The sequence below is a fragment of the Amia ocellicauda genome, chromosome 1 (genome assembly GCF_036373705.1).
Source record: "Amia ocellicauda isolate fAmiCal2 chromosome 1, fAmiCal2.hap1, whole genome shotgun sequence".
In the NCBI taxonomy this organism is placed as follows: domain Eukaryota; kingdom Metazoa; phylum Chordata; class Actinopteri; order Amiiformes; family Amiidae; genus Amia; species Amia ocellicauda.
In genome coordinates, this window is record NC_089850.1 from 26,175,657 (window position 1) to 26,199,056 (window position 23,400).

General features: G+C 34.9%; 1 protein-coding gene across 1 annotated transcript in view; it reads right to left on the minus strand.

Annotated features, from left to right (window-relative positions):
* Positions 1-679: 679 nt before the first annotated feature.
* ppp1r14c (protein phosphatase 1, regulatory (inhibitor) subunit 14C) overlaps positions 680-23,400 on the minus strand; it is a 31,347-nt gene continuing 8,626 nt past the window's right edge. The window contains exons 2-4 of the mRNA XM_066699861.1: positions 8,782-8,865; positions 8,172-8,204; positions 680-2,527 (exon numbers count right to left, since the gene is read on the minus strand). Of these exons, the coding sequence (XP_066555958.1) occupies positions 2,453-2,527; positions 8,172-8,204; positions 8,782-8,865 (192 nt within the window). The 3' untranslated portion in view covers positions 680-2,452. The remainder of the gene's footprint in view (positions 2,528-8,171; positions 8,205-8,781; positions 8,866-23,400) is intronic.

Below are 23,400 nucleotides of genomic sequence, written 5' to 3' on the forward strand. Positions count from 1 at the left end.
TGGCGAGTTGAGTGACATACACCGATTATTAATAAAAATCTGAGGGCAGATTTCTGAAAGATTCAGAAAAGAACACAGATATTGAACAAACACTGAATCCTTGAGACAGTGGCGGTTCTAGCTTGTATGGCTCCCTGGGCGAACCCCCCCTTCAGCACCACCCCCCACCCCCACCAACAACAACAACAACAAAAAAAAGCACCATTCTGGACTAACTAATTTTTATTCAGACATTTGGAACAACACAACTGTATGCTGCAGTACAGATCTATGCCAGAAAGATCAACTCAGACCACCTTCTTTACATAACATATATTAAAAAAATAAAATGATTACCTGAATCATGGTCCATGAATTGTCCTTATTTGGAGTCAGTGCTTGAATGCTGGTCACATGCTTCAAAAACACATTTAAATAATGGGTCTAGGCAGATTTCTGTTCTTTTGCCTTTATTGTAAGCAAAACAACTCTTAAATACCATACATTACATTAAAAAAAATACAATAAAAAAAGAAAAAGAAGCTTGCTGATGTACAGAACAAACATACAGAAACATTTTTTGTCCTGTAGAAATCTGTGAATTTCAAAATCACTCAAGGTATATATATATATATATATATATATATATATATATATATATATATATATATATATATATATATATATATATATATATATATATATATTAAATAATAATAATCAGGGCAAATGCTCTCCTTTAAATTTTATGTAAGAGTACATGCAAATTAAAAATTCTTGTAATACATTACCAGCTCTTCAAAATGCCAACAGTGTGGAAATGGAACAAAGATAAATAAATAAAATGAACCCACCACCACCCTGTTTAGAGCAGTATCTTTACACCAAGATAACAAACATTCCTGAATGTGAACATTAAATATGTAATTGCATTTTATTAATACTGTCAACACTATTTTAAAGCCCTGAAAGCTGTAAAACAAAGTAACCCGGTACGGAAAATAAAACTGTATTATGAAAATAAAACTAAATCAGCACCATATTTTCCCTCCAAAAAGGCATTCTAACGGAGAAGAATTGGAAAACTACAATAGCAAAGAAGATAATCTGTTTTATGAAATCCCCAAACAGAGAGAGTCAAGAACTCTGGATGTTAAATCCACATTAGTACCAAGATAAGCAGCAAGCATTTATGGTAATACGTTCAAAGTTTACAGTCATAAAATTGTAGCAAAATCTTTCATTACTTTTATTTATTTATGAACAACAAGTTAGTTTTAATTCTGGAAAAAAAAAGAAAAAAAAAAGCTCTTCCCCATTCCATTTACCTAACACTTAATAAAATACATTTCCAGCATCTTCTTTGGCAGCTTACCATAAAATATGGTTAAGAAAAATGTTATCTTAATAGCCATTGATAAGGAGTGCATTAGCATGAAAATGGAAATATATAATCTTTACATATAATTCTCACAATACACACTGTCCCTGCTGTAACACTCCTTGTCATCCAGCTGAACAATGGAGTGGATCATTAATACATTGCACATGGTTCCAAGCTACATGTGTTAAAATCTCTTAACTCGTAAGAAATGCTCCACAAATGTGGGCCTATACCATCTCTTTATAACAAATTTAGATATTACAATTAAAGATTTTCTAAAAAAGGGCCTCCCATGCTTTGATGTGCTTTCCATTTCTGGCTATGATTCTTACACAATCAGTGTGAACAGAAGTATGGTAAGGCTATCAGAGGTTTGTGAACTTATAAACTTACATACCACGTGTCCTCCAACACCTGGCAGTTGAGCGTCTTGTGCTTGTGTTCACCATAAAAGGTCATTGTTGTACGTATTGTAGTAAAGAAAACATTAAATATGAATAATCTACAACACAGATTTATAATGGGGGGGAAAAAAACAAACACAAACTAATTTTACAGAACTGACTGAAGAAACTATACTGCTTTCAATCTATATGATGAACAGTATATTGGACAAGGTGTTCTGATATGTTGGTATGAGAAGAAAAAAATATATATTGCCAATTTCATAATCTGAATAAAAAGAAAATTACTTAAAATCGACCAAATAGATCACAGTGGAAGTTCTTAGCATTGACAAGTTCAAGAGAACTAATCATAGTGCTTTCCCCAACCCCATTTGAGCTGCTATACCTATCATTCTTTGTTCTGAGTTTCAGCTTTTCAAACTTAAAATGACAGACAGGAGAAAGGGAAAGCAAAGGGGCTCTAGACTTGACTTCTTGCCAAAAAACTAAATTTTAAAACTTCAAAAACACCACAGTTAAATTAAAAACGTCCTTTAAATAGCTTTTTCTTTTTTTGCTTTTGTACAAATAGTTCCTCAAAAACCGTTAAAAAAAGCACATGAGGATCTGAAGTCAAGAGTCCATTTTGTGGTTTTGATTTCTCAGTTATGGCTGATGGGTGGTTGATCGTTTCAGGCCACCATTATAAGCCCTTCTTTTGAGGAGCACTTAGTTTTCTCATCCCTCTTATCCGGGACAACAGTTCTTTGACAAACTCCTGTAAGAAAGAAAACAAAGAAAACAAGGAATGCAAGAGCTATCAAGGCAGCAAATTACAACCATACAGAATTTAAACAATGGATTACTAAGAGAGGTGATGGGCTGATCAGACAACCAATATCAGTGAAGAGAAGAGCATATGCCATCAACTAATTATTATTTATTGGCAGACGCCCAAATCCAGGGCAACTGACATTTTCCTCCAATCTCACCACCACCAGCTGAATGTTCACAATAGGTATATTAGGTTTCCTTCGACTTGTGCTTGATAATGCAACTCTCAGTGCTCAATCCACAACTCCTCCCTTTCTGGTCCCAGTTGAACTTGAATGATCAGATATTCAGAGGATACTGCTAGTTTATCACAAGGGAAATATACTACATTTGTATTAAGATATATCATCACAAAACAAATATTTCAGATAGGATTATTTGTTGCCAATTTCAGGTAGCAGGTGAACATCGACACAGAGTGCTAAACTTACTGTTGTTACTGTCCATATCTAATTGCAGAAATCATTCTTCGCAGTCAACACAGCTGTAAAGGAGTCTACCTTTTATACGATCAATTTATCATCCTACTGTTAGTTATTTGCTAAATTTGTCAACACTGCTATAGACATCTGTCTGCAAAGTGCGGGAAACTGAGGACTACAGGAAGCTGTACAACCTATAGGGGATAGCACAAACACACCACTTTTAATGTACACATCCCATGTGTCCATTCAGAACCCTTCTATAAATCCTAAATAATATCTTCCATAATTAGGCAGTTCTTATCCAATTTTAGTAAATCTTGGTCATACATTTAAATCAGACTGTACAAACATTAAACATGTCAAACTTTCAAATTGCCCTATAATGTTTATACACTCTTTCAGATTACATTTCTTCCATAACCTCCAAAACCCATCTAAAACACTTCTGATTTCAATTGGGCCTGCAGTCTGCCACAGATAACTCTAAATTGAATTAGACATTTTCCATAGGTCATCATTACATTCAGAGTTAAATCAGCTATACTGTATGTTTGTTTCCAAGCAACTAAATAAACTTGTTAGATTGTTACTCCCATGTTGCTGTCCAAACAACTCTTTACAAATTAATTAATGACGTACAGACATTGGTTATATTCAAATTACACCAAGCCCTCCCATATTCAGCATATGTAGCTCTCTGCATAGGCCCATTAAAAAGAAATCCGTTTTGAATACTCAAATGTAATATATCTGTCACTTCAATTCAAACCTAGTTCAACTTTTTACAATTCCTTCTCCCTCTATAAGCACAGAGTTCAATGAAAACTGACAGCTGTGGAAAAGATGATTGTAACAATGTAAAAAATTCTTTGCAGAGGTGAGGTCAAACGTCACCACAGGTGCTACAAGATAGGTGTGGAAAACACCTGTGACGATATGCATGCTTTCAAGCAAGGGCATGTCTTTCCTGTCTGCTGCAAGAAAATATATTTGATGATACTTGACTCAATGAAACCTAGCTAAATGTGAAATTTTGAAATTTAAAGAAGGGTTAACAATCCAGTGTTTCTATGCTTACAAAATTGTGTCTAGTTCCTATTAAATTGAAGTCCAGAGGTGCAAAGATGGTTCATAGGATGGTCTTAGGACAAGCAAGTGGGGTTTTAAGTATTTGTCCATTACCAAACATATGGACTGCATGATGCAAGGTCAATAAGTAATTAATATACTTAACATATGACTTGAAAATGCCAGTGGAATTGTTTTACAATAGGTCTACTATTGCAACATTGTTATATCTGGATCATTGTTATGTATATTGTTATATAACATTATATCATTGTTATATCTGGATTTACAGAATCATTATTCTATTTAGGTAATGGTTTAAGGATAGTACAAAACAAAAAACTAAAACATTCTGATTTGACATGTGTGTTTGAGTTATCCAGCATGTTTTTTTGTTTTCCCCCTTTTCAAAGGTTTATCAATTTGTCTACATACGGTTTCCCTAAATGAATTATGCAGATCTTATTGTTGCAGGTAAGCACTACTGTATTACGTATCTCTGTAATATCTGCAGTATCTCTATCCTGCAAGAACTATTAATAGAAGTATGTTGGTTTTGCAATGCATTTCACTAGCGCTGCACCTTCATGCCTCACTAATTTATCACAATAAGGGCGCTGACTCTTGTGTGCTTCTGTTGTACATCTGTTCCCTGCCTTGTGGTTCATGCTATCATTTGCATTTATCAAGGAAGCTTTGACTCTTCCACAAATGCTGAAGAACAGAAATTTATCGACGAAGGCAGATACTAGATAACCTATCAGCAAAGCTTCTTTTACAAGTTCTAGCAAAGGTCTGTTGAGATTGTTTTCCGGTCTGTCTAGCCATGTTGGGAGCCCTCAAAGTGCACATTATAGTTTAGGGTCAGGAGTTTGGCCTGTCAGTTCAATTTCATGTCACCTAAACTTCCATTTACCATATTACTGAAGACAGAAATGCAAACTGCATTAAAAACATACCAAGACATAAGTGTAGCTGGAGTCCATGACCTACTTTAAAAATTTCCCTGGCAATGCATGTCCCCAGGTAATGAAAGCCCTGAGACAGATGCAGACTCTTAGCAGAGATGTCTTTTGAGGATTATCATTCTCTAATCCACCCTGCGCACTTCTGCAGTAGTAAACTCCCAGAGTATGGCCTTTTAGCACTTAAGGAATACTAGGTGTAGGTTAGTATTGCTTTAAGGTTTATACATTGGCACATTTTTCTATGCCAAGCTAAAGGTATAGCCTGAAATATATTAAATTGTACTATTATGTAAACCTTTTATTAACCAAAGCAGAACTGGTACAAAACCTTCCCAGAAATATTATCAATGCAAATAAATATTGAAACATACACTTACAATGAAATCCAAAATATAATTTGGAAACATATAAAAACTGCTGAAAGATATCTAAAGAAAACACTCTTGCTTGATTTGATATGATTATAATATAAAGTATGTTGAAATCCGAGGCTGAATCATAGATTTGAATTTAGTCTCTGAAGCCTTGATAGACTTGCACATTACACTTGGAGATATCTGTATGTCTTACTAGTAACATGCAAACTCAAAACCCCCCAAAAAGTCATGAAGATCCCTTTTGTGAAAATTTTACATCCAAAATTATTTCTCAGAATTATTTAAATTAATACAAATACCAACTGCGTGAGCAATTCGTCCAAATCTCAAACGGATTAGGATTGATAATGTGGAAAATACCCTACCTAAGGGAGAATAGGAACAATGCATGAACACAAAACCTCAGATAACTCTACGACTGTAAATCTTTCATAATAAAATGCTTTATCTATTTAAAGCAGATGAAGTCCCCCATTTCAAAACATTGTATATTTCACAGATAATCGTTCAATCCAAAGGTACTCGAAAACTTGAGTCATTCTGCAAGACCTACAGTTTGTCCTTCACTGTATGATAGCATGTTCTATTTCCGTATAGTTTTTGTTTCTTCTTTTGTTAGATTTACCTAGAAATCCTCTTGTACAGTATTATTTAATCATGCAGTTTTAGGAAGTATATGGTTTCCGGAACATATTTTCATTATTACATTGCAATAAACCATATGATGTCAGAGAATACCCACATATGCAAAAATGCTCTCTCCTGACAGCTTCTCCATCAGGACTAACAAGGCCTCAATGCAAAGACAAATGGCTCATTGAAGGAGTTCACTTCGAGCTGAGCTCTACTGCAGATGTTCATGTACAGGGAGGGATGACTGGTTGATACATTAGGTGGTGTGTGGTCAGGGAGATTACAATTCTTAAGCTTTTCACTTGAGCCCATCGGACAGATGCCTCTTTGATGGATTCCCACTTAGCAAGTGACCTGAATAAAATGTGCCACATCTGGTAGAAGGAAGCAGCTAAAACCGATTAACAGAGGTGTCTGTTTGGCACACACAATAGCTTTTCCATACAAGTCAGCAAGTAAATTAATGAATGAGGTGTACCTCCTTCCACTGTTGGAAAGGCTTGGCCTAAATTGTATGCCTATTGGCTGGCAAGAGATTGGGTCATATAATCCTTGATCATCTATATTAATTCAGTTGAATTAATTTTAAAATAACTACATAATAATAAAAGCCTTTATATTTGTTTTTACTACATAGATAACTGACAAAAGGTTTCTCTGCTACTGTTAAGCAAAGCATTTGAAATCTATTTAACCTTCACTTATTTAAATAAATTGTGCTCTCAATGTAATTTTAAAACAATAAAAGCATTCACAAGTGCTATATTGCTACTAGACACATTGCCAAAGCAGTGAACGTGGCAATCCTTTTCATTACTGGTAAACCCTTTGGCATTTGTTTTTGGTTTTGTTTAAGTGTCAAAACTGAGAGCCTTTGTTCATGTTTAAACAGGAAAGATGACAGGAGAAGGTGCTGAAAGGTCAACCTGTCATGTGACCTTGTTGGATGGGAAAGTCCAAGAAAGGCAAAGGAATCCGGTTGTCGAAAGTGGTTTTAGCTCAGCTCATAAAATAATATTTATATTTTAAATCTGTAAGAAAATAATGTTTTTTATTGAGCATACACATCACGTTATTATATCTGTAGCCTATTTTCTGAATGAAAAACAAAAGTTATTTCACATTTGAATTCTTTAGTGTCACTGAAAATCATGAAAATAAATAAACTGGATCGGATATAACATCTATTACCTAAAATGCAATACAATCTTACACTTTGGGGACTATAAATATAGTTTGGTGTGTAAACCAAGTCCTCTGTTGCAAAATATTAAGTAAATGGTCTTATGTTTCTTATGTTCTAAGACCTTAAAAGTCACTGGCTCTTTGATTATATTTTTTTTTAAAAGAGTAGTTGTCATTGAGGAATAATCTTTCCATATTTATTGTACAAAGTATAATATGATAAATGTAGTAATGTATTTTTTCTCTCTCTCTACAACCATTTAACAATGATAGAGCTACAGTGTATTTGAAAGAGTAAAACAGGACTACATTCAGTCTACAAACATCAGACACATAAGCAACAGAATTAGAACTCAAATTTCTGTGCATACAAAGACAGTGTTAGATTAGAACAGCACATTACGGGATTCAGTACAAACTAGCACTCACACATGGTTAACTGGATGCAAATGTGAACTGACCCAGAAAAGCCTTTCCTGAAATGACACCAGCTCCATTGTGCCTGAAAATCATGCCTGACACTTCTGCTTTCAACTTACATTACTTTTTTGTTTTTTTGACTCATATTAAAAATGTGTTGTAACCTCTATTTTATCTATAAATCAGATTTGACACATTCAGAAACATTTCAAAGGATGAAGATAAGTGGGTCAGAAAGTGATTTCAAAAGCCTGATTTATGTACCCACATTTTTTCAACAATATATTTAAAGGTGCAGAAGTGAGATCCACATTATATTTTACATGCAACCTGAGAGGACTTTAGCAAGGCAGCAGTTCCCAAGCTTTTTTCACACTGTGGCCCAAAATTGTGCAAAACTTATTTTGCCACTTTTTGAAAATCATGCAATCATCCAATGCATTTTAGTTTTTACATTCTTTGTGAATCTAAAGAGTTACTAATACATTAAAAACTATTTTAAAAATACTTACTTCTGTAGGTTTATAACAGTCTATCAGGGATTCCTTAAAGGACAATAAAAACAAAGATAGTTAAAAATAAATAAAACATACACACAACTATTTATAACACTTGACATTGTTTTCTCTTTCAGGTGGCTATTTAGTAAATCAATATGTATCAATGGAGATGGAAAAGTAATTTTATCTGATTAAAACACCACCACCACCCTCCTCCCCTTAAGGACGAATGTGCCCTTTAAAAATAGTTAATTATAATTTCCATTACCTTGTATTTAAGGCAACAGGTCTAATCAGATAAAAACATTATTTAGCTTTTAATTTTAAGTCAGCTTTCCACATTCCAGTGATAGCATACTTTAAATCAAGAGATTTGTCACAAAAGGGACACTTCACAGACAGTATCACACCTGTTTTTTTATTATTTCTAAAACAAAACACAAAAGCAACAATCTAGGCTACTTCTTGAAGGAACTATAAAATGTATTTCACAATTCACTGATAAACGATCAGAGTAGAGGAAGGGGGGAGGAGGAATGTCTTAAATAATATGGAGAAGGAGGGGGAAGGACCAAACATGATGTCATTATCCCTGTCAAAGTTGGATAAATGGGACATTCACCTGCAATTTAGTAGTCCGTTCATCTTCACTGGGTTCATCCAAGAGATCGTCAATGTCTATTTCTACTTCTGGCATTTCGTCTTCCTATTCAGAAACAAGAAATAAACACAAACAAAAATATCAGTGTCCAATCTATGTACAGAAAACATTCAAAGGCAATCATGAACATGTAGTGATGCAATGCGCATGAGTATCAATGTGCAAGTGTTAGAAATGTATTGCAATAATAACTTTCTAGGGATGCTTCTGTTTTAGCCTTTGATTGGATATTGCATACAGAATAGGGTTCAGCAACTTAGAATACATTTATAAAATGTGTGGATGAATACTGAAAGCTGGAAAATCCTCCATTGCCCTGCACTGGGATACCAGGGACGACATATGAACCAGGGGGGGATTGTCAAGCTTTCTAATCTGGAATCATTCAGTGATGTAATTTCTCTGCTGCACTGCTGTTGAAGTCATTACATTCTCTTGTACATCTGAAAAGAGGCAGATTTCTTTTATGTTCACAGCCATGAAATCTGAAGGAAGAAATGTTATAGTATATTTGACCGACTTTTCTCAGGGTGAGTGGAGGACATGAAAAGGAAGAAATATGGCTTGGCTGTCTTTTGGCGGAAATTTACTTTCAAAAAATTCTCAAAGCAAGATTGGGTTTTGATGTTTTACAGGAGAAACAATATGGCGATTCCCAAGAGGAGACACTGGGAAGATGCCAGTGCAAATTGGCATCAATCTTCCCCGGCGTTTCTGTATGAACCCAGTCAGACTTTTTAACTTGGGCATCAAGTCCCTAAAGCTCATGTATACTTGTATGGGTAAATTATTTCCCTTTAAGCAATGCAGGTGAAAAGCAAGATTGGAAGACCACTCTCCCTAAAGAAAGCTTGAAAGAGCAGATTTGCATATCCCCTAGTGACGCACAGAGTACCAAAAATGTATTAATTGCCTTTCTAAGAAGTCAACAGAAATATTAAAAACACAAGAGTTTGCAGCATAAAATGGCGGTTAACCATTTGGTGTGAAAATAAACCATATATACAGAAATACATGGTTTTATTATTAATCATTGGATTAATTGGAGTGTTTTGAAAGAGGAAAAATATTGGAGGGTAAATTAAAAAAATATATATCACAAGCCTACCACCAACAAAAATACTCTACAGTATCTCATTAAAGTCAGACATCCAAGGCCAGGATTTAATGTGGGTCTCAGGAGCTGTGAGACAGCAGTGCTTGCCACTGTGCCACTGTGCCACCCAAGACGATCTTGTTTGCTAATTAAATTAATATACACATAGCCCAAAATGAAAATAACTTCCAAAATCTAAATACTGACTGTAGCAATATGAAACTTATCTGCCAGCCCAGGTAATACAGCTGCTTCTATCAACTGCTGTCTGTGGAGTTCCCAATTTCCTTCATGCAGTGTAGTTTTAATGGTATTCAATCCCATTCATTTCATCCATACTCCACACAGTGATGAATTCCTAGCTTTTGGAGATTGAGAACTGACATATCAGTCCTTATGAAGAGAATTCTAGCGTTTACTTTATGGCAAAACAATGGAACTAAAGCCAAACCCACTAACTGAATATGAACTGGAGAAGCATCTATTATCAAAAATAAATGAACCCAATGAAAAGGACTAAAGATAGATGCATAAAGTGCATGTATACTAAAAACAGTACAGACATATTTAAGGTTCATAGTATGGAAGGACACATACATGGTATATGACTGCTGGTACAAAATAAAATAAAATTGAATTAAATTGTTATGACACAATATCTCTAAAAATGTATCTCAGAGTTTTACCTTAGGACCCCCTCACCTTAATGACAGGGGTCAACACATACGTCAGTTTGCCTATTTTCTGGTCTCAGCTTGACTTAAATGTACATGTAAATTAAATGTATTACTTACAATTTCCAAACCCGTTTCTCGTTTTTTTTGTATTATGCATACATTTCCATCTCCAAAAAGTTAACATATAAAATCATAAATGGTAATATAAAAATCTGCTTTTTTAAGAGGGCATTTGCAATAGGAACATCTCAACATGGACATAATTCAAGAATAAAATAAGACACGCTTACAGTTCAAAGAGGGGGAGGATTTCATTTTGAATGCTAGATCTAAAATTCTGATCCATTAGGAATTATTATATATATATATATATATATATATATATATATATATATATATATATATATATATATATATATATATATATATATATATATATATATATATATACACTCACCTAAAGGATTATTAGGAACACCTGTTCAATTTCTCATTAATGCAATTATCTAACCAACCAATCACATGGCAGTTGCTTCAATGCATTTAGGGGTGTGGTCCTGGTCAAGACAATCTCCTGAACTCCAAACTGAATGTCTGAATGGGAAAGAAAGGTGATTTAAGCAATTTTGAGCGTGGCATGGTTGTTGGTGCCAGACGGGCCGGTCTGAGTATTTCACAATCTGCTCAGTTACTGGGATTTTCACGCACAACCATTTCTAGGGTTTACAAAGAATGGTGTGAAAAGGGAAAAACATCCAGTATGCGGCAGTCCTGTGGGCGAAAATGCCTTGTTGATGCTAGAGGTCAGAGGAGAATGGGCCGACTGATTCAAGCTGATAGAAGAGCAACTTTGACTGAAATAACCACTCGTTACAACCGAGGTATGCAGCAAAGCATTTGTGAAGCCACAACACGTACAACCTTGAGGCGGATGGGCTACAACAGCAGAAGACCCCACCGGGTACCACTCATCTCCACTACAAATAGGAAAAAGAGGCTACAATTTGCACAAGCTCACCAAAATTGGACAGTTGAAGACTGGAAAAATGTTGCCTGGTCTGATGAGTCTCGATTTCTGTTGAGACATTCAGATGGTAGAGTCAGAATTTGGCGTAAACAGAATGAGAACATGGATCCATCATGCCTTGTTACCACTGTGCAGGCTGGTGGTGGTGGTGTAATGGTGTGGGGGATGTTTTCTTGCCACACTTTAGGCCCCTTAGTGCCAATTGGGCATCGTTTAAATGCCACGGCCTACCTGAGCATTGTTTCTGACCATGTCCATCCCTTTATGACCACCATGTACCCATCCTCTGATGGCTACTTCCAGCAGGATAATGCACCATGTCACAAAGGTCGAATCATTTCAAATTGGTTTCTTGAACATGACAATGAGTTCACTGTACTAAACTGGCCCCCACAGTCACCAGATCTCAACCCAATAGAGCATCTTTGGGATGTGGTGGAACGGGAGCGTCGTGCCCTGGATGTGCATCCCACAAATCTCCATCAACTGCAAGATGCTATCCTATCAATATGGGCCAACATTTCTAAAGAATGCTTTCAGCACCTTGTTGAATCAATGCCACGTAGAATTAAGGCAGTTCTGATGGCGAAAGGGGGTCAAACACAGTATTAGTATGGTGTTCCTAATAATCCTTTAGGTGAGTCTATATATATATATATATATATATATATATATATATATATATATATATATATATATATATATATATATATATATATAAAATAAATGTACTAATACAGCTCATTTCCATGGACTTTGAAAGACTGCCTGCAGCTTTTTCAATGCATCTCTATCAAGTGCTCAGCTAAGTAATGATGCACATGTATACAAAGCATCAGATATCTTGCAGCCCAGATTATTCACAGTCATATTGAACAAAATAAATAAATAAATATAGGTCATGGTGAGGCAAACTGCCGCATTGTTGCATTTGAAAGGATGAATTACCTTAGGGATGCCAAGGAAGATCCCATCTTAATTGGATGCTAACCTGATGGATGCCTTAGCTCTGAAATATCAAGATTCACTTGAAATGTAGTGATGGGGGCAGGAATGGTGGGTTAAAACAATTGTCTTTGTTTTCTGCATAGTCTTCTGCATTTTAATTATTTTGGCGAAATGTTCCATTATGCTGGAAGGATATCAACTAACCTGCAATGCTAACCCACAGAGATGGAAAATTATAATATTAGGTATAATCCTTATACAAACCTTATGTTTGTATGCATAATAAGGGACTGTCATGTGTGTGTGTGTGTGTGTGAGAGAGAAAGAGAGAATGAATGAATTAAAAAGTCTTGTCAATCGAGTTCATTGGAATTAAAATTAAATTAAATTATCCCCTGTATAAATCAAAATTACATTTCTAGTCCATGAATGGGGTTTTAACCACATAACACTTTTACAATGTCAAGCACTGAGATTCACTAGAACTTCAAATCAAATTCACGATCTATGGAACATTTTACATTTTAAAATGTGGAGTTTAGTCTGATTAATATTTTGATAATAGTTGGTCAACACGAATTACATGCATTGAATTTTTACTGCAAATGCTTGATTATTATTATTAATTTTATTTAATTTTTTATGAAGTTTCATACATTTTTAAAGTACTAAATATTTAGCTTTCCTCTCCATTTTAATTTTGTAATTTCCCCAAAAATAATTCAAGAGTCTGTTTCATACTTCAGCCAGAGAATTTAGATTCAAGACAGGTCATTTAGTTGTGTCGAAAACTGTAGAACTAAACACCAAAGATTTAATGTTAACTCCTACTTCAACTGTATTTACATTTATTATTATCATTCTCCCATACCCATAAAACTTAAAATACATAACTTATGTAAACAAAAACCAGTACATTTTAACAGTTATGTGATGTGTATGTTGACAAGATAAGCATGTCGGCTAAGCAGGAAGCTTAGTTGAAGTGATTTCTTTCCCCAAAGAAATTGCATAATAATAATAATAATAATAATAATAATAATAATAATAATAATAATAATAATAATAACAACAACAACTGATTAAGTCCTGAGAACCTCAAAAATAATAGAAACGTTGCATAGATTTTCAGTCTGCATGACATGCAAAATGACAAGGTTAGTCTCCAGTGAATAATGCCTACACACTCTCCGCTTTGCTCTGAGGACAGGAGGCACAGAAAGCACAGATGGGGGTGATTAACTCAGCATTCACTGAAGATGTCAGTCAGGAGAACGTAGGGAACCGTTATTCAGATGGCTAATGAAGATTACCAGCTTTTGCACAGGTGGGTGTCTGGGAGCAGTGGGAGGTGGGTTTATCATTTAATCCTAACAAATGCAAGTCTGGGAACTTTACTACTGGCACATTCCCCGTGGCAAAGACTGTTCGCTCTTATTTCTCATAGGGAAAAGGAAGCTGCTCTGAACTATTAAGGCATCTCAATATAATATACCAATTCAGCTAATATTACACTGCTGATATTAATGGAAGATGTCACTACTTATCTGCAATTTAGGTTTATTATCATAAGAAAAGGGTATGCAGCAATTCATACAAAAGTGTAAAATCCTGGTATCTTCCCCAGCAAAGGTTCTCACTTCCCTTTATGGAGATAAAATAATTAAAATAATTTTGAAAATCCTCCAAATCTGTAAATCTATTTTCATTCCCATTAGGTGGGCGTTAAACAGACAAATAAAACAAATGCATCAAAATCAGGCCAAAATGTACTGAGTGATCAACATGGATCCAATTAAATCAAATTCACTCAAGAAAGTCTCGTGCAGGCTGATCAGTGACGCTACTGTTCTTCTTTTACCCACCATTAGTGTCAAATAAACCCATTATTCCTGGCTTGCAAACACCAACTGCCAAGTCAATGCAACACAATGCACATGTTTACACTGTGCATGAGAAACATATGTTAGAAATCGTGACCATCTGACCATTTCCCATGTGGTGACTTAACTGTTCAGATGAGAGCGTCTGTTTTCCAATCCTATAATTCGTAGCTGAACCTTCACCTCGACACTCAGACATGGACAATGTGAGAGTGTGGAGCAATTTCACAAAGCTACGCAACAGGTCACTAAAGCTGATGACAGTCTAATAATACCATTAGCCAATATACCTAGATCTGGCCATGTGGTCACCCGTATAGAGCAGATGGCCAAGAGGCTTTGAACTCCGGGTCACGATGTGTTAATGACAAACATGGTGTCTGCAACAGTGATAAATAAAACTAAAGATAAAACAAAGACGTAAACCCATGCCCGTGGAAGAGTGGAGAGGAAACAACGTCCATTTATACACTCCATCTGTTAAAACAACAAGGTACTGCCCTGCAGCTCCTCAGAGTAGGCCTGCACATCCACATCTGCAGCCAAGCACTGTGATTGATAGCTCGTACCGGTGTATATTCTAGATTTTCACTTCTACTTTAAGGTTATCTGTGGCTTGGTTTACACATGAAAGATTACATTATTACAATACTTTTGGAACTTATACAATGTCAGATACAAAGGCCTTGCAAAAACTGAGTTTTCTAAGGCTGTAAAAAAATGAACAATTTATCAGTTTACATCAGTTTAAAAGCCAAATGCCAAATGCGATGTTCCCTCCTGCTCAAATATTAAAATGTCGACTCAAATAAGAGTTTGTATTAACATTTAGGAAACATTTATTGAACAATAAAAGGTCTTCCCACATCTTCCTCATTCCCTCTGTCAGATCTTGGAAAAGGACACACAGGCTTAACACCCCTAATCTCTATTCAACGGATAACTTGTAAAGTTTATTTAACAGTCTACGTTTGAAAGTCTTTTGTGATGGCAGCATTTTCAAATAAGCCCTTTGCTTTAGGACCTTATCAAGCATATATTAATTAAAGATGGCGATTAGGAAAGCACTCTGGCACCAGAGATGAATACATTATGACAATTGCCCATAAATATATTTAAAAAGATAAGTGAATTAGAGTAAGGTAACACCTCTTAAAAGAAACTCTCCTTAAAAAGGAAATCATGGACAATCAGATGTGAAACCACATTCTATCTCAAGGCATCTGAAATTAATTCTGCCTCCCAATTTCATTCTTATAACATATGGATTGAAACAAATACCAATTATTACTTATGCACACAAATATTCAGAGTGCATAAATCTCTGAATGTTTTCTTAAGTGGCACACTGTACCTAACAGTATGGAAGTAACATTTTACTTAAATGACATTTATAACGTTTCAAGTAATATTTTTCCCTCTATACAGGTCCTACAAATTTTTCTCTTTTTAAACTGTTCATGCTTGGGAACTGTTTTTTTTTTTTTTTTTTTTTTTAAGGGTACCTAATGGGAGAGCACACAATACATCAGCTCATTTAAATATAATAGACTTTCTTTCTACAGATCAAAAGCATGAAAGAGTAAGTCAATTTGACAGTTTCAGCAGACATACACCTGGGTTCGCACTGCAGAAATTAAGGCTCTCTGCTTTTTCATAAAAACATAAAGAAAAGTGCCAATATACTCTGTAAAAAGAAACAATAAGATTTGATTTCTCTTACACCCATACCATATGAGGTGAGCCATTTTAATGTCGCCAACTATGAGTCAGCAGTTTAAAAGATAATTTATTCAAATGGAAGCTATGCAGAGCTGAGAAATCACTGATGCTTCTCTGCTTTCTAAATCACTGCTGAGCATTACATATGGATTATATGCAAATTATCTAAAAAAGAGACTCATTCCCACTTCAAAACCCCCAAGAATGCCAGCTCCCTTCTCCAAATTAAGAGCCGACTTCTAACAGGCTCCCATTGGGTTTGCTCGACAGCTGCACCATTAACACTGGATTTCCTGCTCATTTGTAAAATCACCAACACTGTGAAAAAACCTTTTACAGAGCGACGAATGTGATATTTTATTCAAGTATACAGAGTGTACAATTGTAGATAAACCACATCTTAAAATCTCGCTCTCAAAACCTAAGCTGTGAAAGACTTCAGATGATTAAAAATAGGACTAATCTTTGTTTCCTTAAAAGAGAAATTTGGGAAGAGCCTTTTACATTTTCAAGGTTTTTAATTTAAATATTTATTAACCTCCATCTGCTTGATCTCTGTCTGTGGGAAATATGCACATACCTTTAAACAAAAGTGAAATTTCAAGTATACTCTAGGCTAGGGTTAATGGCTTAAGGTGAAATGGCCTTATTATAATGAGGCAAGTAGTGGAACTGAGGTTAGCAAAATGTAAACCTGATTTGGCATAGGCACTGAACAGGTTGTTCTTTACAAACAAATACCATGGGATCTTAAGTAGACACGCTACAGGGAGAGCCATGTTTTAGGCCTCACAAGGCTGTTCCAAAAGCACAGTAAAACATTGAGGATATTATAGGATATTACTTATCAGCTTACAGGATACTGAAGTTAGACTTTAGGGATTTGATTTATTTTAAATGTGTTTTCAGGAAAACATTAAACAACGGATTGAATCAATTCAAAATTGAGCCATTCACAAATTACAAATATTTATAATATTTAATATTACAAAGTTTATAATTTGCAGTTGGAAGATGAGTCAAAGTCCCGAATTAATCACAAGCTTTGGTTAGCTTAGGCGATAATGCTACCAATAGCAATTCTGCAGCTAAAACTACAAATTGGATTAGATGTAGGATATTTTTTATATGATTTCGTCAATACTTCACTCAAGAAGCTAGGGTTAAAATGTTGTTCCATTTTAACTGTAAAAATAAAGTTAACATTAAATCTACAGCATTCATTCATGGTACTACTAAGCATACTACTGCAATCTTTCCTCATTAATGGCATCAGTGTAATGACGTCAATTGCCTGCAATAAGATTGCTACCATTCTCAGAACAATAACATTTACATTTAATTCTAAATTCTCCAGTTCTCCAGGCATTAGCATTGGGAAAGTAATGCTTAAAGGTGTTTTGTTTTGGTAGTGAATTGCCATTCAGATTTCACTGTCATGATTTGATATAACATTCTTAAACTCAAAAGTTAAAAATATATTGCACTGACAATATGTACTGCATGAATGTTTTATATTCAGACAAAATAGGATATATGTTGTGAAAGGAGAGGACTCACAGAATAGATTAAACCCTCTAGGAATTATAGGAAGCTTTCTCTACCTTCCTTTCATTGATTATAGATTTTCTGCTTTGTGTGAAGTGGATAGTGACAGCATTATACAGGGAAACAACACCATGATAATCCAGTATCATTTCTCATTAGGAGATGCTTAACTATTACATTTGTCTATGCCTTTAGAAACAGGAAACAAAAAAATAACCAAGAGGAAGGGATAGTCACTTGAGGCGACTGAGGTTGTTATAAAAGGTAGGTCAGCAATGTACTTCATTTACAAAAATGAAGGGCATGCTGTGTTTATTTTTGAAGTATATGAATCTGATAATGGCAAACTAAAAGTCAGGTACAGTTAAGGTTATCGATACAGGGAAATCTTTGATCTCACAAATGGAAGGCAGTAATCCATGCTGTTTGCTTTCAGTGCAGATTTGGAAGGATTACGCTGGAAATGAATGTCAGGGAAATGTCAACTGGCAGCACGGCCATCTTCATAAACAGCTGAGATTCAGACGGGCAGAATTACACACACTACGATTGTGCTATTGTGAGTTAGTGATTTATTTGTTACAGTATTAATTACATTTATAGATGGGGCTCAACAATCAAGGTATTTATTTATTTATGCATTTATTTGTATGCACACCTTAACAACACTACTATAAACCAAAGCAGATAATGTATTGAACAGTAAAATACAAATTGCTTTAGGAAAGGATTTTACTGGACAATATATAACAAAAGGGAAATTTAGTACAAAATAGTGCAATATGTCCACTGTATCAACATTTCAAAGCTTATTGATAAACAGTATACAAGGGCAATGTCCCAGATGACAAACACAGTTAAGGTGGTTAATTTGCATTTAAATGCCAGTATAGAAAGCATGTGCATTACTCAAAGATCACAGTCACAGATAGACTTAAATCTATGATTGTCATTTAATTTCAGATGGATATGTCTGAATATTCAGACTCAAATCTAAATCACGGTGGCAGTAAATAAATTAACAAACTAAATAACAACCTAAAAATGGGCTTTGACAATATTTGGTTAAAAGTTAGGTTAACAAAACTTAAACAAAAAATAAGGGTAGAGCTAAAAGTCAGATTACTCTTAAACTAAAACAGCAAGGCAAGCTTTTCTTCCACTTTCACTAGTCTAAGCTTTTCCCTCCCAATGCTTTCCCTTTTTTCAGCAAAGTCAAAGGGTGCAGGGGATATCATAATAACTAGGCAAAAAGAGCTGAGGCCAGCAAAATCGCTCTCCATAAATATGATCATTATTAATGTTTTTTTTTTCTTTTGTTACAGTATTTCACTTTAAAAGGTACCAGAATTTCTGAGAAAAGCAAGTGAAAAAAAGTATTCAAATGTTATGTTCTTACATGACAAAGGAAGGTAAAATGTATTGGTAATACTATTCATGTATTCATTTCAAATAAACTGAAGAATAGATCCATTCCTTGATGTTGCTGTACAAATTACATCTATACTGAATCTCGTGGCAGTCCCTTAGACATTCACTGAGGTTTTAACATATCAAGACACAACACTACATTTTAGTTTATCCTTCGCTATAAGTGCTAAATGCAAAAGGTAAAACGTAAGGAAAAAGACACCCATTCACTATTAAAAACAATTGCAACATATTGCTCTAAACTGGATTACAAGATTCAGATTATTCACACCCTTATCCCAAAGCCTTTATTTATCAATTCATAAACAAGTTCTCATACATAGTTACATCTAGCATAACATCCCATTAACAGGTTGTAACTACATGCAGGAGAATGGTCCTCAGGCAAGGTCCTAAATGCAAAATGTGTGGTGTGCTCACCCATCAATAACAAACCACTGCAGACACTAACTGACAGGGTCCTTTGCTTTACAGTCATGAATAACAAGGCCTGTTTTTAGAAGATGGAAAAGAGGATGACAAGTCACAGGCGCCACATGACAGAGGTTGTCATTCTTCAAGCAAAGACAACTAGGCCCATGTATGGAGTCTATACTAGGGTATAATGTGGTAAGAATGGATCAAACTGGTTTGCCACAAAAAAGGAAAGAACAAAAATACATGGGATTCTCTTTTGTGGGCATTGGGGGGGTGTTTCCATATTTGCTTGGTATTGTTCCTAATCCAATATATATATAAAATATAGGTAATTGGTCAGAATTTTCTCATCCATGAGTTTCACCCTCCACCCTTATCCCCAAAACATATACGTGTCTCCATGTTTATTTTGCAGATTGTTTACATTTGATACATAGAGTTTTTGACAGGGTAGCTATAAGAAATTCAATATTGAAATATTACACATGCCTCACAGTCTAAAGACACAGTAGCAGTAGCATATACTTCCCTCCCTTAATACCAACGAAGTACACAGATTTATGCAATTTTATAAATCGTTACTAATGGGGCATTCAATCTTCCCCAATTCATTCTACCAGTTTCAGAGAGGATGTGCCTATAAACCATCTTGCGTATGCTTTATTTATATGTTGCACCACAAACTGCATTTAACTAAATGTTTGTAACAATACTATTATATTTTGAATTGGGATGTTTTGTCATCAATACAAACATTTGATCCCAAAAACAAAAAGGGGTTTGACAAGTTCAACTGGAAATCTTAGAGAAACCCTTGGTTTATGCAAAACTTGAATTTAATTGTAACCAAAATCTTTAAAATGGTATTCATGTTAAATCATTGGTTTTCATTAGGCCTTGGCTCAGTGTCTACCTAGCAGACACTGAAATGTAAAAAATCTAGTTTTTCAGCCATCTGGATGATACTACCTTAATTAGAAACCGGATTCATAATGATTCATAATATCACTATTCATGAGTCAAAGGTGTTCAAGAGTTAAAATAAACACAGACTTCCTGCTTTGCAAAGCGAAAAGCCCGTAAAAAAACAGGGCTTACAAATAATTTACACACAAAAAACAAAACAAACAAACGCAGAGAAAAAATGGTGAAACTTAACAGGTGCAACTAGCACCTGGTGCACACAGTAAATGTCAGTAAATGTCACTGCAGGTTAGTCTGTAGGCTGATGTCGTCAACAGCTGTGAAGCATCTATGTCATCTATGACAGAAGTATGTCTCCAAAATGGTGCTATGGCTCCCCTTTCAAGAATGTCAAAGATTCTTCCCAAGTCAATATATTGTATTTGTATTAATTACAGCTGCTTGTCCCAAGAAAGAGTTCAGTAATGACCAAAATTACTTCAGTTTGTGATCATTTCAGTCCTGGTCTCATCCAAACCCACTTAAAGCACAAGCACCAGCAGTAATGCAATTCATAGAATGTCTCATGTCTAACAACAGGACCTTGCACAATATTTAGCAAATGTTAATGCAGGATAATTCAATGTACTAACAGTGTAATCCACTTCCATTTAATTTTGTGGAATACAATAACAACAACTTGCTCTTTTAATTTCTCTTTTCCTGTGGATTCAGATAACTTAACCCGAATAGAATACTTTCATCTAGCAAAGAATATCACTGTAATATCATCTACTCTGAAACTGACTCTTTAACTAGTCACCACTTAGCAAATAATTTAATCTAATTTAAATTGCACATTTACTCTAATACAGCTTTGTAATTTCTTCACTCAAGTATTCATACTTTGTATTCATTGAACCATTATGACCATCTACAAATATCTGTGACTGAGACATATCCCTAATGCTTCAATAGCATTCTGCTTTAAATTATGAAGGGTTCATGAAATCCCATGGGCAAAGTTCATGCACTTCCAATGAGACACTTGAGGGAAATAAAAAAAGGTGAAAAATGATGTTAACCATTATAAATCTACATAAATGGTTTCAAATTGCCCTACAGAATGCAAATGTTAGTGAAAACAATGTAATTATATTAAATCATATAATGCATTGAATATTACATTTATGGGTTTATATGAACCCTGTAAATGGACCTATTTACAGGCAGACAAACATGTTTATGCTTTTGAAAGATAGATTAAAATGTTCAATATAATGTGAAGGTTAACAACTCCATAGCACAACAGGAAATGACAGGTTGTGAATCCTTCACAAATGCTGATCAATGTTTGTAAGAGAAAAGCCTTAAAGCAGCGCGTCACAAACCCAGTTCTCGGGACATGCTGGGGTCTTCTGGCATTTAATGCAATTAAGCTCGGAATTACTTAATTGAACAAGCAAACAATTTCAATTGCTCTCACGTCATAACATTTTGGGAGCTATCCATACGCATGTATAAGCAACTGGAAATCTCCAAGCGTGATGTTCAGAAGAGGCAAAGAAATTCACAAGTTGCAAATGAACTACAAAAGACTAGTCAGTTGATAAACTCATACAAAATGTGTCATATGTCCACCTTATGCACCCTACTGGCAATTTGGCAGCTCAACCTAACTAGCCGGGTATTCTTCATGTTTTCAGAAATTAATTGAAATCAGATTGGTTCCAATTAAATAGGAATGGAAATGAGAAACAAGATTTCTTAGGCACTTAAATCAAGCTTTTGCTCTGTGTGGATAAGAAAATAAAAAGTTAGTTTTTTCTTTGCTTCCTTTTAATTCCAAAAAAGCATTTTTCCTGAGCTCTATTGTGGAAATTAATTAGTTTGATTGTGGGAATGAATTAGCTTTGTCATAATGAAACCTGGGAAATGTGATATTGATGAAACCAGATTAAATATTTGTCTATATTCCTTGGAGAGCAGGAGAAAAAAGATGACAGTTACTGCTACAACACTCCTTTCAAATTCTGGAGATTCGCCTGTATTCACATAAGCTTTTGTAACAGAATTAAAAAAAAAAAAAGTAGGATATGTATGCCTGAAAATATTTTCTAAAGCAAGCCTGAGGGTAGCATAAAAACACATACATACATAACAATTGCTCATAATTTAACAATACTTAGTTGTCTGGTAAGGCATGTGCCTTAACGTATAAAGACACGGGCAGCTAACCCCACTAATGTTGAACTTCCTCTAGCAGAAGTGTAGCCTGTCGAACAAGCAGGCCTGCATGGAATATTAGAATGCACAGGACCAGTGATGCATAAATCCATCAGAGCATTTGTGTATATTGGAGAATAAATGTAGTTTAGTAGTAGTAGTAGTAGTACCAATAAGACCTTATTTATGGAAAACCAAGATGAATCCCAGAGGTGTGCTCAAATACAGTATAAAATGCCCCATGAGTATGAACACTATAAATATATATTTAACTATACTTTTAAGACAACTAATATGATTTAAACTACTAGGGTGGACAGAGGCTTAATCGCTTGCCCAAAATACAGATGAGCTGCCAAATGCACTCCCATATTGCTGGCTTAATACTTTCCTTTGCAGATTACTGAAAGTAGAACAAGTCTGGCACAGGTACCAATATTATAATTAAGCTCATTCGAATCTGTGACACTTTTAATTTCAATCAGTTTATAATTTATTTAGGCTTGTTGCCGTTGCTGTTGCCATTAATAAGGTCTAATTCAAATCTGGCTTACACATACATTGCTTATCATGAAGGAAATAAATAAATAAAAATCACCCTTTTCCTGGCAGCCGCACAGTATAGCTCTTTACACACAACCATCGATTGACATTTATTGAATGTGCATTTATTAGATTACTTTAAACGAGTCTCATTCATCC